Source organism: Biomphalaria glabrata, chromosome 7 (genome assembly GCF_947242115.1).
Source record: "Biomphalaria glabrata chromosome 7, xgBioGlab47.1, whole genome shotgun sequence".
Taxonomy (NCBI): Eukaryota; Metazoa; Mollusca; class Gastropoda; family Planorbidae; genus Biomphalaria; species Biomphalaria glabrata.
In genome coordinates, this window is record NC_074717.1 from 37176519 (window position 1) to 37191223 (window position 14705).

A 14705-nucleotide genomic window follows, 5' to 3' on the forward strand; every position below is an offset into this window, starting at 1 on the left:
AGTCCGACTAACGACATGATACCACAGGAGATTTATTCATGTTATTATTATTACATTGTTAATATTCCTATATTCGATGAAATGATAGTTATGAAGATATAGTTAAATTTGAACCCGACCTAACTGATGTCATTGAATAATTTGTCTAATTGATTTAATTGTTTTTTAAAGGGTTAATCTTTCACTGCAGACCTCAAGAAAAAAACATTTCCCTTTGGTTAAATACGGAAAAAAATATATTGGGCTGCTTTGCGCTACAGTTGTATAATATGGTCTTTATATGGACACTACTTATTAATTGCTGTTATAAATCCTATTAAACATTTTTTAATATACTAAGTGCATTATTTCTTTTTTAATTTGATTGTATGACAGAAAATACTTCATTTTGTAATACAAAGTTTTTAATAACATAATTTTTTTTTGCTAAAATCAAAATCGTAAATCCGCTCCTTTATTAATATAGCCTTCCCTGTGAAGTAACCTTAGCACCAGAATTTTGTAAAATCTAAAATATGATAATCGGATTTTCCATTTTTTTTTCTCCAGATTTTGATATCTAAACGCGACGGACGGACGGGACAGACAGACCACAGAAAACTAATAGCAGCTATTCCCTTTTTGAGGGAAGGTAAAAAAAAAAAAAAACAACAACACATCAATAGACAAATTAAAAAAAAAATAGACCCTGGGGTTAACATTGGGATGTTTACTAATCACTTATTAAAATCTTCAAAATTTTCTTTCTTACATTTGATTCGATTTTATAATCAGGTCAGCGAGATGAAAGATCATTGAGGTGAAAGGTCAGCGAGGTGAACGGCTAAAAATCGATTGACGCTTTAGATAAAGAGAGAGGTATTGATATGTTGTTCTATTTGAGAAAAAAAAAGATAAAATTTCAAACTGTAAATAGGGTTACTTCAGCCAGTAGTTGTTTTTTTTTTAAAGTTGCATTCAACATTTGTCCTAACTCTTGGAAGACTTCTGACCGTCTTTTAAGTGAACATTAATAATCTTGCTTGTAACATTGTTATATGCTTTAGAAGTTACATAAACAGAAGCTAGGAGCAGAAACTAGAATTACAGTTTTTAACTGGGCAAGAACATTAGGATTTACCTCTGATGTAAAATGTCTGAAGAGCTATGACTTGGGATGACTGCTTCACTTACAAAATGTCTGAAGAGCTATGACTTGGGATGACTGCTTCACTTACAAAATAATCTTTTTAATATAATTGAAAACATTTCTCGTGTCTTCACCTACACTTTTCCCATCGTCTATTGGACCGTGGAGGCACTACACATAATTTGTTGATCTACTTCTATTCCTCTCTGTCTTTTCCCAGGGTTTGTTTCTTTCATTGACAGGTCTGTCCATTTCCCATCGTTCCTTTTGTCTACCTCTTCTTTTCCCTGGAACTGTTCCTTGCAGGAAGATCTATGCGAGCGCTGTGGATCTTGTGATATGGTTGTACAGTCTAGAGTTAGAGTGTTGAAATATTGACACGTATTTAAAACAGCAACTTTGAAAACAAAGAACAAATCTTAATCAAAGTGTCATTGTCTCAATTAGTTTGGATTAGTCATGGAATGAAATTTGTAATAGATCTACACCAACAGCTATAAATCTGTGAGATTAATAATATTTTTACCAATTGTTTTTGGTTAGCGCTATTTTTTCATGTTTTTAGCTTTCTGAATACGCTATGATCCTATCACTTATCGGGGGGGGGGGGGAAGAAAGGGATATCTGGGTGGATTCTACTGTGTTTTTTTAAAAATCATTTACAAAAAAAAAGGGGAGGAACGAAATGAGTTTGAACTCGTGGCTCACGTCTCCTTAGCTGCAGCACCAGAGTTTCCTCTCCGAGGCGCATTCCTGGGCCTTAGATAAAAGGGTCATGGGTAGCCCATGTGTCATAGTCCCTTTAATTTATTTTTTCATTGATTATTTTGTTGTCAGGTAAAAAGAAATAATTGTGCAAAATTTCAGCGTTCTTGTGTCGCAGAAATAACGTGTACAAACTTTTTACCAGACAGAGTGAGTTGATAGAAGCTTTGTAACAAATCCTTTCTTACATGTTGAAATCAGATTTTGGTTACTTTAAAAACAAAATTCTGAGAAAAACAAAAACAAGAAAAGTTTGATTATTGTACTTCTCGTTCCACTTTGTATGGTTCAGTAAATATAAAGGCTTATTAGTTTCAACTTTGGAATGTTTTATTCGTCATAATGGTATATCTAGGCTAAGTCTAATCCAATACATTCATTGTGTCAAGGCCCACAATGGGCAATACATCATTGTGCCCAGGCCCAGTTTAAGGCAATACATCACTGTGTAGGCCAAATCTAGGACAATACATCATTGTGTCAAGGCCTAGTCTTTGGCACTATTGGTTTGCCTATCCTCAGGTCAACATTAGAAGTACTGTGAATTTTTAAATCAAACTGAAATCATATAAAACTTTTTTTTTCCCCAAATATCTCTGTAGAATCAATTTAAATCCTACAGCAGTTCAGTCGTTCGTTTGATATTTGAGCTCCATAAATTATATTTTCACAAAAAAAAAAGTTTCTGTCTGCGGGCGTTAGTTTGAATATTATTTGTATAAGTTCTAAACTTTCCGGAATGTTTTTTAACTTGGAAAGGGGGAGGTGGAGGGGGGACGTCCCTGGAATGTCGCTCACATTTCAGTATATCTCACCTATCTTTTTGTTCTGAGTTTATTTATTAGGTTGCATTACTTGGTGGTGGACACATCGTATTAGGTCACAACTAACATTCATCAGCAACAACGTAGCTCATAATTATTCACAGTTGGGAAAGAAATTGTTTTAATTAAGATCTAAATTGAATTGAAAGCGATTCTTTATGAATTCTGAACTCCCTAGATTCATTGGAGTTGATTTATAAAGTGATTCGGATCTTAAGTGGACGTTGTGTTGTACATGTTCCGGGTGTTCCTTCAGAATTGTAGATTACATCCTAGCCCAAACCTCCCACAAGGACAACGAGGTATGGCCACGGGCAGGGTTTCAAACTAGAGACCACTGAGACGACAGTCCAAACGCTTACCACACGTAGAACTGGGTATCATTTTTTTCTTTCATATCTCTAAATTGGCATAGTCAGTAATGGACATATCCAGAGACCTATCTATAATCAACCTAGAACGAGATAGCTATCTCTAATTAATCTAGTACTCATTGACACTACTGGTGATCGATACTCTTATATTGTTTAAATAAAGACATGGCAACTCTACACTTCAGCTATGCCAAAAGATGCCTTTCGCATAGAAAGCATTGGAGTTGGTATACGATATCGCACTGAAGCAAGTTTATTCAAAGCTCTAAGACTCAAGGCAAGAATCAAAGTAAACTACGACTGCGTCAGAGACCTGCTAATTCCAGATGCCTCAAACGAAGAAGACCTTCAAAAGAGCCTGTCCCTCTTCGCAAACGCCTGCACTAATTTTGGCTTCACCATAAATGTAAAAAAGACAGATGTGCTCCACCAACCTCCTCCAAATAAATCTGTCACAGAACCAGAGATTCTTAAAGATGGCCAGAAATTAGCAAACTTCAAATAGTTTGTCTATCTGGGTAGCACCATATCAGCAAACGCCAACCTAGATGATGAGGTTGACTTCCGTGTTAATCGTGCCAGTGCTGCTTTTGGCAGACTTCAAGAACAAATGTGGCAGCGGAGAGGACTCAGCATATCCAAAAAACTGAAAGTCTACATTGCGGTAGTTCTCCCGTCTCTCTTAGATGCATCAGAGTCCTGGACCCTATATCCTCGCCACATCAAAAAGTTAAACTCCTTCCACCTACGCTGTCTAAGGAGTATCCATAAGGTGCGTTGGTCCGACCACATACCAGACATAGAAATCTTAGAGCTGTCCAATATGAACAGTATCAATGCGACAGTGAAAAGGTCCCAACTTCGATGGGCGGCACACGTAGTCCGCAAGCCAGACTATCGCCTTCCCAAACCACTCTGTACGCAGAGTTGTGTGCAGGAAAGCGCTCCCAGGGAGGTCAATACAAGCGCTATAAAGACACTCTCAAGAGCTCCTTCAAGGAATGCGATATCGACTTTCACAGCTGTGAAGCACTAGGTCTTGATCTCTCCTGATGGCTTGAAGCTGTAAGTCTCGAGATTTGAAGCAAGAAGAGTGGCCAGGGTGAAAGAGCGCCGTACCAACAAAAAGCTTAGAGAAGTAGCAGGTCTATCTGCAGCTGACGAAATCTACCCATGCCACGTACGCGGCCAGCTTTTTAAAGCGAGGATTGGACTTTACAGTCATCTTCGAGTCCATAGGAAATGAGAAATGTGCTTATCTTCGATCACGAAGGAGGAGCTATATATATATAGCTTACACTTACCGCATCATTTATTTGCGTCACGTGACGATGCTAGAAACCTAGGTCAGATGCAGTCGGCAATGATGTATTTCGTTTCGACAGATTTTCTCTTCACGACATTTTCCCTGAGTTTTCTGGGAAACCTACTAGCAAAACAACCGAGGAAAAAAAGAAATTAAAGTCACAAACTTTTCTTTCACCTCAAAAGGAATTGGGGATATCCTTTTTTTTTACTAGGAATTTGAAGCAAAAAAAAGTAAAAAAAAAAATTTAAAAAAAAATCAATTTCTCCTCTGGCATTAAGCAGTTTAGAATAATTCTAAAGTAGAATCTAAACTATTTTAAATTATTTTGAAAAATTTGAGATTTCTTCTAACAAAAACGTCAAATAAAATAATTAATTTATTTGGATCATTTTGGTTTTCGACGATTTTGTTTGACTCAGCTGTTTAACGCGTACATTACTATAGTTGGAAGTGTTGGGTAAGAAGTACAAGTGTTTTCATGCAAGAATATTTTCATGTTACATTCTCCCTTGCAGAACACTAATTACTCTTTTGGCTAAATGTCACTATTGTGTTTCTATTTTTTTGTTAATCTCATCCACAGTGATGTGTGATGTCTTTCTTTGATGTAGTTAGTTAGTCTCATCCACAGTGATGTGTGATGTCTTTCTTTGATGTAGTTAGTTAGTCTCATCCACAGTGATGTGTGATGTCTTTCTTTGATCTAGTTAGTTCACTTTTCCGTGTTATTTCTTTGTAGTTATTTTACCAGTGCACATTACAGGATTGTCTTTCGGAGTCTGTTCATGGGCTTAGTTAAAACTCTGTAGACTTAGACCACAGTCATTTCAAGCTTAATCTCAGACACGCAAGTTAAATCTTACTCTTAGACACAGCAAACTTAATCTTGGACACAGCAATTCAAAACTTAATCATAGACACAGCAATTTAAATCTTACTCTTAGACACAGCAAACTAAATCGTGGAAACAGCAATTTAAAATTTAATCTTAGACACAGAAATTTTATAACTAAATCTTAACACATAAATTGAAGTTTAAAGTTGATCATCATTTGTATTTCACATAACATTTTATAAAATAAAATAACATTTTTTAACCAAAAGAATATTCGATTCACTTACATTCTGAACCAGATGATGAATCACTGCAATCGCAAGTAAACGCAGTATTTTGCGACACAACTGGGATGATAATGGTTTTATCGTGTCGTCTGTCACGTTTAGATTTCCAGAAACGAAAAGAACTATTGAAAAACAAATCCATTTTAATCATTAGCTGTATCGTGCTCAAATTTTATGCAACGGCTACATTGGTCTTCTGTAAGAAAGTACTTTTGTTTAAAAATGAAGTATGCAATCAGTTTATTTATATTTTTTTTCTAACTACGCTGATCATTTCTTAAAACTAGTTGAAAGTGCCCTAGAGAAGCATATTACTTTTTAGACTTCAACGGTACTATTCAAAAGGGAGATATTTAGCCCATTTTGTATTCTCTAACCTAAATTAATAAACATCCATCTACAGAAAGTAATATACAAAAAACGTAATATTTATTTGCAAGTTTATCCGCTACTGTAAGACTTGTAAGATTAAAACAATTTGTCTATTAATATATAAAATATACAAGAAGTATTCACAAAATATTGAAACATTTGTAGAGTAGATTTAAAGAGGCCGTTTTTTTTATCTGCACATTTTCCACTACGCAGTATGGCGCACAAGAGTATACGCAGGGTTGCGCGGGGTTGCGCGGGGCCTAGTCTGGGTAGGGATAAGGATAATAAGTTAAATTAAAGGTTTTTTTAAGAATATAAATTCGTCTTTGCATTTTATTCATTCTTAACTAAGTACAAAATCACGATCAAATTAACTTTACTCTACGAGCCTTGCGTAAAGCGAAGTCATACAGTAGATCATCAAAATTCTGTTTCCTACATAGATCACTCTCAATAGCAAGAATTGCCAACTTGTTCAATCTCTCTTCGTGAATTATTGACCTCCAGTAATTCTTGATTAGTTTAAGGCGCGAAAAGCTTCTTTCACCAGATGCCACAGTTACGGGTATTGTAAAAAAAATTCTGAGTGCAACAAAGTAGTTTGGGAAAGCAGTGTACCTTTCATTAGTGGACAGATTAGCTAAAATTTCTACCGAGGTTTGGTGGTATTTGATACAATATGCCTTAAAGATTCCATTTTAACTGCTAATTTTTGCCCACATATTTCTACCGACTGGTCTTTTGATGACATCAATGCTTGCTCCAAGCTCCTTGCTAACTGTCTAATGTCCTCAAGCTGAAGGCTCTTGAAGCTGACAAGAAACCCAAATAAATTGTGGTTTGATTTCAGCTGTTCAAATCTTGGCTGCAAGGATTGAATAGCAGTGTCCACAATTCTGTTGAAGCAATTTATCCTGTAGTCATCTTCAGCATTTCCAGGTGTGAAGTATTCAACGGATTTATCAAACTGCCTTTTCCTTTGACGTTTAGCTGGAAATATTGCAACAACTTCCATTTTTTCAGCCAATTCCATTGATGTCACAAGAATGTGAACAAATCCATCAACTCTCAGTTTTCTTAGCCAAGTCATCAAATTGCTGTACAAGTCCATTGCAGTGCTCAAATCTACTGTTTACTCTTGCAGTTCTTCACTCACAAAATTGACTTGGAAGAGCACGTCGTACCATAACACAAGTGACACAAAGACTTTGTACTGCTTCAATGTTTCATACAGTGTTCCTGATTCACTTTTAATTATCACATCATTAGTCTCTTCAGCTAATTCATCGAGTGCGTCACAAATTTCAGGCCATTGATAACGAAGTGCTTTGATACTATTCTACACTCCCACCTCGTTTAGCACTGAGGTTTTACAGACAGATTGGAAACATGCTTTCTGAATGGTGGCCATCTCTTTGTAGATACTGAATAGTTCGTGTACACGTGTTGTATTGTTCCAATAAAGGTGAACGCATCAGGGCAAGTTTTGACCATGTCTGCTACCACCAGATTGTAATTAGGACACGCACATGGAGTAAAAAATGCTCTGTTATTAATATTTAAAAACCGTTTTTGAACTCCAGAATTGTGTTTTCCATATTGAATGACACCACGAAATAACTATTTGGTCTATTTTCCAGGAAATTTTAATAATAATTTCCTCGACTTTTTCGTATATTTTGCATCATTATGCAATTACACATATAATTAGCGCTGGGCCTATGAAAGCGCGGGGTCCACTGCGGCCGCATAGGTTGCAGTGGCTTAAGACCGGCCCTGAGTATACGTAACCACAGGGACCAACCACGGAATGCTATCTACCGTGAACTCATCATTATTACAACGCTTATATCAACTCTGTCCGTCTGTCAGTTTACCTGTCTGGTAAAAAAGTTTGTACACATTATTTCTCCAACAGCCATTCTCGAATCATGTTGAAACTGTGCACTCATTGGCATAGACAAAAACATGATTACATTTAAAAAGTAAACAATTAGTCAATTAATTAGGGAAAATTAACTATTTAGTTTAATACCATCAAGGGAAAAAATCTCTTCAGTATTCACAGATAGAGCTAAATACGTACGGCTTCGTCCCCTTAGGTACAATTCATTTCTTCAACACCTATTCTCGAATCAGGTTAAAACTACAATTATTACAAAGTGCATAATAAAACATAAATCGATTAAAACGTTAACCAATTAGTCAATTAATGGTAATTAATTATTCTGTTTGATACCGAATAAGGGAAATAACTTCTAAATTATTGATATATATATATATTTGTAAGTTCTTCCTCTTTAATTATTGTTTTAATAGGATTTTTATTATTATTTTCTTCTTATGGTACAACTTTTTCTATCTTTGTCTCGTTCGGGAACTAAGCTCACTTTACACTGCTGAATACATTTTATAATTATCTGTCTGCTCTGAGCAAGGTGCTTGACATTACATCTGTGAGTGTGCGTGTTTATCAGTAGCAAATTAAACTTTTCTGACTAGAATATTATCATAGACACTTGTGATAAAATGACTATAAAAACTATATTTCTAATTATATATCATCCGCTGACTAGATCTATCTTGGTAAGACATACTAGATACATTCATGGCCATATTTTATTCAATACAGAGTCATGATTTTCTTCTTGTATACAAACAACGAAATTTTCTAATGATGTGATTCTATTTTGATATCTACTGTTGCACAAAACTCATAGATCATGATTGTTAAGCATAAAACGGACTATAGAGAAACTTGATTCTTCTGGCACGCGCGAAATCTCACAAATATGAGTTCCCCCGCACTCACCAGAGTCGTGCGTAACAAAGGCCACGGTGGGGGCGGGGCGCCCCACAGAACTAGGATGACCTCTTCTAACATGATGACTGTCCTGTCTCGCATTAAGGTGGACATCCCTTTGAATGCCGCCAAAGGTGCGAAAGGGCGCCGGAAGCCTGGCTCCACGAGGTACAGTTTCATGTCCAGCGTGTCCCAGGACTCTGAGGGATCCAGACCAACGGTAAGTCTGTACTATTAAGTAAACTGTTTTTCTCATAACATTCATGAGAATGTAATAGTGTGAATAGTATTGTTTACACTAAATACTCTTACTGTTTACAGCAGATTAAATCTTGTAATTCAAGATAAGTATTTCTGTAAACTACACCAAGAATAAAATATGCTGAAATAAGTAATTGCTATAGCACTTTGTTTTTAAAACTTTAATTCTACTATATAAGTCTAAAACGTCTCAGAGATAACGCACAGTTGAGATTGCTGTACTCAAGTGTTAGTTAATCAATGGTAGTTTTAAAAATATTTTTCTTAACATGAAATGGTTTAACATTTGATGTTATAATATACAAAGAAATAACAACCTATATTAATTTAAAACAAACGCCTTTTTTAAAATGAGGACTAATTAAGTGTTTTGGTCTTTTTATTATTCAAACGAAAGTAGCTAATTATCCTGACACAATTTTTAACTATTTCTCTCCTTAATTATTTTCCACGTTCCGACGGAATCATTCATTTTACTCATTTGTATTTCACTACCCGTTTATGATTTAGCTTCAATAGCGTTTTTGTTTGTTACCAGAAAATGTTTTATTTGATATAGAATTTAAAGGGAAATGCGTGCTTTTTATATATAAAACAAATTAAAGTTTACAAAATGAAACATTAATTAAACTTAATGAGGTCAAATCAACCACAATATTGTCACTTAGGAGAGAAAGAGTTAATAACTGTAGAAAAGGCAATATGAAATGTAATTTTTGTAAAAATAAATATTCATTTTAAAAAAGAATGGTTTATCAAATATCTTTTCTATATTATTTTCTTATTGATTGAGAAAATCTCATAATTACAGAAACATTGTAATGCTTATGGTTTAGATCAAAGATCAATGAAATTAAAAATTATCCAGTCTCATTTTATAATAAAACAAAGTAATCAAACCGTCACTATTTTTTTGACTCCCGATACTCTAAAGATGCTTCTAATACTAAGACTGAAAGACATCCTTCTGAACGATCTCTGTGTGTTTCAGTTTCTGGATGTTGAGGGAGAGTTCCTGCACGCCGCTGAGTTTGGCGACATCCCAAACGTGAAGAGAATTCTAAACGACTATATGGATTTGAATATAGATTGTATTGATGCCTTGGGAAGAACCGCACTACGACTGGCTGTTAAGAATGAACATCTGGAGGTAAGAGTCAGTGGACATTTCTTTGAACTTTTTCAGAATCAGTTTGTCGCTGCTTTCTAACTCTGACACTTTTAGAAAGATCGCGTCCATTGTATAGAGCTCCTCCTTCGTGGTCGAAGATGAGCACATTTCTCATTTCCTATGGACTCGAAGATGACTCCGAGACTCACAGCTTCACGCCATGAGGAACGATCGAGAGCTAGTGCTTCCCAGCCGTGAAGGTCGATATCGCATTCCTTGAAGGAGCTCTTGAGAGTGTCTTTGTAGCGCTTGTATTGACCTCCCTGGGAGCGCTTTCCTGCACACAACTCCACGTACAGAAGTCGCTTGGGAAGGCGATTGTCTGGCATGTGGACTACATTTCCCGCCCATTGTACAATGAACATGTCCGTAACAAATCTAAAATAAATAATGAATATGTTTTCTATAAATCTAAAATAGTCAATGAATATTTCAGTTTTAATCTAAAATGAATATGAATGTGTTAGCTATAAATCTAAAATATACAATGAACATGTCAATTATAAATTTAAAATGCGTAAGGAATATGTTTGCTATAAATCTAAACTATACAATGAAGAAGTCAGTTATAAATCCAAAATGATGAACTGCATTCTCGATCGAGAGGCTCGAACAAGTCACTGCCCCCCGGGCCCCCCCTCCCCCCCCCCCCAAAAAAAAAAAACAGTTATTAAAGCAAAGAAGCAAAACTCTATGACAAACTACCTGTTTTGAAAACTACCGCGCAGTTCATTCCAGATGTTGTACTAGTATTGTATTATACAGTTTAACAATAAGATGAAGAACTTGTCAGTTAAAAATCTAAAATAAATGTAACCAACTATGAAATTATTCAAAATTTTTGAAGCTCTGTTAAAACTAATACATATCAATTTAAGATTTTGAAAATATATTTATTTAACTAGCACCACGGATTGGAGTATTAGTGACATTGAGGGAATCGATGTTTTGTTTTTTATATCGTGTCTTTCTTTTGAGATGGTCTGTCTGTCTGTCCATGTGTATCGTTTTCATAAACATTTAGGCCTACAGTTGAAACTTAGTAACTACTCATCTCATTGGTCAACATTCAAATAATTAAAAGAAACCTTATGGTATAACTCCTTTAGAGTGTATACATTTAATTAATTCAGTCACAAGATACTAGATTTAGACACCAATGAAACTACACCAAACAATGCGTCCAGACTCTCCGAGAGGAAGTAAAATGTAAAATCAATTGAATTCCTTGTTAAACTAAACATTTTCTTACTTTCTTGTTACTTCTTCTGCTAATGTCACATCCGGTAATCCCGAGTAAACAAATCAACTCACAAAACTTTAGGGAAATATGGGATCAAACATAAGTAACTATAACATAAGTCACTAAAGCATTAGTCACAAAGAAATAAAACTAATTATTAACATTGTTTAAGAAAATAATTTATGGACAACCTACAAAGCACATTTAGAATGCAAATAATTTTAAAAAATTAGTTAAATTAAAACACGAGCAACAAGAACATACAAAATTATTAAATTGAATTATTAATCGAATTCCGAGCACTGCAATGACACTCTCTTTCTTCGAAATCATCTTTAGGTTGTGGAAGTTCTCTTGGAGAAATCAAACCAGCATCACATCTACGAGGCAGTGTTACAAGCCATCAGTGCCGGGCATACACAGATTGCTGAGACTATACTTAAACACAGAAGGTATCTGGAGATGTGGAAAGAGAGACGGAAACTGGGAGACACAGGTTTGTTCTGGTCATGTTGTTAACGCTTGGGCACTGTACAACGTATTGATTATAAACAAGCAACTATGAAACTAACAGAAAATCTTTAAAGAACACTTTTACTCACAACCGTAAATAGAAACAGTATTTTTATAATACTCACCCTCTTAAAGCATCCCCCCCCCCCACGCACACACAAGGGTTCATTAAAAAAGTACACCCCAAAAATGATTTTAAAAATAAGGCTTTTCATATTTTGTTTGTTGATAAAGTCATGTTGTGTTTAATGCAAGGGGATAGGTGTGTTGTAACTTTATAGAGGAATACACAAATAGACTTAGTATGAAATAAAATTTAGTTTTTTTATATCACACTACATATCTCCTATGATAGACATTGCTCAGTATCTAGTAACGTTTATGTTAGTATCTAAAGAGGTGAACGAAATAATGCATACACTGATGCACAACATAATCTGTAAAACAAGGACATGCGTTGGGTAACCGCCACGTGACCTTACGTCATCAACGCTGACCTAGCAGGTAAATGAAACGTAATCTAACGAGTCCAGGGCCGAGTCTACCACGGTCACCCCGTCTCCCCAGGGGCCAATACAGCGCACATCGAGAGATGACAGAGGGGTAGATTAGTTCAGCCAGGTTCAGTCAATAACTAGACCAGGTAAACATGCCGCATGATCGATCTGCTCTGGAGAGGACACTTGTCTTTTCTACGTTTTGAAATATTAGACATCCAACTGGAAAATAAACAATAACACAAAAACAACCAGACACACGGACTGCTAGCAAGCAACATTTTAAGAAAAAAATCTAAACAAGCCTAATATAAAAATACTTTCAGTAGGCAATATAGCTTAAATAAGGAGAAGAACTCCACATTTACAACTGTATCTATCAATAATGTAGAATTTATTTCCCCTTTTCTATATCAAACAAAATAATTAATTACCCAATAATTAATTTACTAATTGGTTAATTTTTTAAAATAAATTCATGTTTTATTAGGTACTATAAATAATTGTGTAAAAAAAAAAAGATAATTCCTCATTTATACAGCTGACAAACATTTGCAAGAGATATTATTTTGCTCTTAATAACTAATGAATAAAAGATTTAAACAAAAATGGAACATTTTGTTTATCTCGCCCTAATTCCTTTTCCCACGAAACCAATCCTGGCTAGGCGAATGTATAAATCTACTCAAAGTATATAATAAAATTGTTTTGACAGGCCTTTAGATCCAGACTGCACAAAATGTCCATAAACGTCTATTTCATAATTTAGCTGTTTAATGAATGAGACCCACAAGAGGGAAAACCCGCTGACGTAGGTTTGTTAAAGATAAAAATAGTCTAGACGACTAGCTAAATTTCTCTTTATATTTCCGACTCCAATTTTCTAAGACCTTCCCTGACGGGTTGTACCTTCATCCGTTTGTCTGTGTGTCTAGATGTGGACAATCAAGCTATTTTCACGCTGCCTAATTGCACACATGTGACAAACTGGAGGTCATGCTTAAACTGAACAGTTTGTATGGAAAAAGATTTGACTTGGGTTTTGATGCTAGCTTGCAGTTCTATTTTGTTCACATTTCCACTGTCAAGATTTTCACAGTTTCATTGTTCATTAGAAATTTATCTTTCAAAGTAAAGTATTTGCAAGATGTCTTCTAGTAATACACAGAAGTGACGCCCACGACCAGTGTCCAAGATAAGTTGACTTTCATGTCTTAGAAACTCAGTCATAATAATGGAGTACAGTTAGTACAATCAGGTCCGGATTTAAGTATGTGGAAGCCCCGGGAAGAATTTTTGTGAAGGCCTCTACAATTTTTCGAAAGCTCTAATAAAAATTCTTATTTAAAAAATGTACAAATATCTATAAGAACAAACAGTATTTGTAAACTAGATTCAATTTTCTTTCGTTTAAAAAAATTTAATTTTCTAATACACAAATTTTAGTAACAAAAATATTAAATTTTTAGGGTTAACGTAATGTAGCTAATCAGAAGTATTTTTGACGAGCAAACTATAAACTGACACTTTTTAACTAGGGGAGTATTGGTTCCAACTGTAAGATTTAGAGTATTGTTGGTAAAAATAAAATAATAAAAAAAAAACCCAGACATTTGAAGGCTGCTCGAAATTTTGATTTTTTTTCTCAATTTTGTTTCTATGTGGGGGCTTTCTTGTAGACACCCCTGGGCTGTAGCCCCACCAGACCTCCCTTAAATCCGACCCTGAGAACAATCCAAAGATGAATTCCGTTTACATTCAATAAAGTAAAATACACAAATTATGCAACTTTGTATTAATTTAGCAGACTGATAGACAATAGGATATGATTATTAGTGATCTAGTGTACCTCTAATGCAACGGTTCTCAAACTGTGGTCCGACGAAAGTAGGGGGGCCGCAGAAAGATAAAAATTATATATAATTAAAATAATTTTTTAGACTAAATTCAGTCAGATAATTTGAAAATTTGAATAACAATCAACTCGCCGCTCACTACTACTTCTATGACAACATAATATAAACTAAAGATATTATTTAACCATCTAGCGGCTGTATCGCGTGAAAAAAAAATCAGTTCCCAATCACAGATGAATCCATATTAATACAGGAGCAGCTTATTGAAATATCCACAAACAATGAACAAGTAGACCACAAAATCTAGTAAAAAACAATTCCGATTCCAATTGTGTAGTCTGCATTATGGGTACAGAAGTTGTTGACTGCTTTCCGGTCAGCATGGTACAACATGGTACAACATGGCGTAATGAACTTATCGCAAATAAAAGAAACCAACTAAAAATTTGTGCTCGCTTAAATT

General features: G+C 35.1%; 1 protein-coding gene across 1 annotated transcript in view; it reads left to right on the forward strand.

Moving 5' to 3' along the window:
• LOC106068643 (short transient receptor potential channel 7-like) overlaps positions 1 to 14705 on the forward strand; it is a 74700-nt gene that overhangs the window by 29633 nt on the left and 30362 nt on the right. The window contains exons 3-5 of the mRNA XM_056036269.1: positions 8808 to 8921; positions 9954 to 10112; positions 11716 to 11872. Coding sequence (XP_055892244.1) covers positions 8808 to 8921; positions 9954 to 10112; positions 11716 to 11872 — 430 coding nt within the window. The remainder of the gene's footprint in view (positions 1 to 8807; positions 8922 to 9953; positions 10113 to 11715; positions 11873 to 14705) is intronic.